Genomic DNA, 1,640 nt, shown 5'->3' on the forward strand with positions numbered 1-1,640 from the left:
GGTATAAGACACCCTACAATGAAACAACATTGCCTCACAACACTACAAAAAGGGGGTAGAAATTTATCAGTTTGGAACTCACCCCTTGGGCACTCAAGGAATAAATTTAATTGATAATGAAATAATAGACAAAGATCATGAGGACCACGGCCATTCTGCTTTGATCTACTATAAGTTTAGGTTAGGATCTTATGCATTACAAAGTTAGGTAAGTCACAAGCGGACTATAAAATGGTTAAAAAATATAATGGCCTATTCAATAAATTTAAATAACCCTGTCTAATTATTAAAAAATAGAATAAATTTAAATAACCCTGTCTAATTATTAAAAAATAGAAGTTTAGTGACAATGAAGAAGAAAACGAAGAAGGAAAAGAATAATAATAAATAAAGATAAGAATAAGATGATGATGATGATGATATGAAAACATCTATTATAATATTTAGAAAACTTACCTTTTATATTTTGAAGAGCTGTCCCATAATGCATTAACATCATACCCTGTTCATATGGTGTTCCCTGTATCTTGCTTGAATTAACACATGCCTCATAGAACTTAACTGCAGAATGCTTCGGTAAAACATTAATCAACAGGTAGTCAGCTTCGCACGCAAGCTGGATGTACCTGTTGTACCGGGTTTTGTCAGAACAGTTGGCTGCTTCAATCAATAGCTTGTCGATGTTCTGTATTTCTTGAGCAAAAAGTGGAAAGATCTTTTCCGGATTTTTATCCACCTCCGGTGTTAAACCTGTCTCTTATACACATCTAGATGTGTATAAGAGACAGTATATATATATATACATTTATATATATTCTAATATATATATTAAAATGTAGTTGTTGCTTAGCAACTTGTCTGTTTGAGATATTTATATACATATATATATGTACATGTAAATATATATATATATGTATATGTATATATATGTATGTATATATATATATTATTTCCATCATTTACCTATTTCTTTTATGTGTATATATAACCGTACAATAAAGAAATAAACTCTAAACCGTATTGTTATAAAGCTATAATACAACAATCTAATAAGAATATATATAACTCTTTGTATATACTTAATGGTATAAAGGCTATTATATACGTGCAACAAAAAAATTCATTATTAGACAATATTGTTAACCACCATTATCATATACACGTATATGTACGTTTAACAGTTTCCAAAACAAACTAAAACACAATGTACTTCCTTTTAACGTTGAACATAAAATATAGTGACGTGTTGGTGTTTTGTTTCTCTGGAGTTTTCGGTGACAACGAAATATTAGTGAATAGCTTACACATCGCCTTGGGTAAAGTTAAATACAAATTGGAGTCATGGTAACGAGACGATAAACTGGACGACATGTCCAACCCGTATTAAAAACAACAAAACACGACATATTCCATCTAGCTGGGCTTTTAATATTTTGATGATACTTAAAACACGCAAGTAATTAAAACTTAATCCGGTGGTAAGATCATGCCCTGACTTAGTAGAATAATTTCATTAAGTAGAGATGATGATGCCTAGAAAATCCTGCCTTTCGATAAGAAGCTGATTATCCTTAGAAGGAGTGAATGGATGTATGTAATTCTAGTTGAACAATTAACAAGAAAGCAATTTCTGCATTAAT

General features: G+C 30.4%; 1 protein-coding gene across 1 annotated transcript; it reads right to left on the bottom strand.

Moving 5' to 3' along the window:
* Positions 1–20: 20 nt before the first annotated feature.
* Positions 21–1,371, bottom strand: LOC117112955. Its single transcript, XM_033256189.1, has 3 exons — positions 1,305–1,371; positions 457–750; positions 21–42 (listed from the first exon to the last, which is right to left on the bottom strand). Exons 1-3 carry the CDS (start codon positions 1,369–1,371, stop codon positions 35–37), a joined length of 369 nt encoding a protein of 122 aa, XP_033112080.1. The 3' UTR covers positions 21–34.
* Between the last annotated feature and the right edge of the window lie 269 nt (positions 1,372–1,640).

The sequence above is a fragment of the Anneissia japonica genome, unplaced genomic scaffold (assembly GCF_011630105.1).
Source record: "Anneissia japonica isolate Jap-2015-1 unplaced genomic scaffold, ASM1163010v1 scaffold284795_len787576_cov167, whole genome shotgun sequence".
In the NCBI taxonomy this organism is placed as follows: domain Eukaryota; kingdom Metazoa; phylum Echinodermata; class Crinoidea; order Comatulida; family Comatulidae; genus Anneissia; species Anneissia japonica.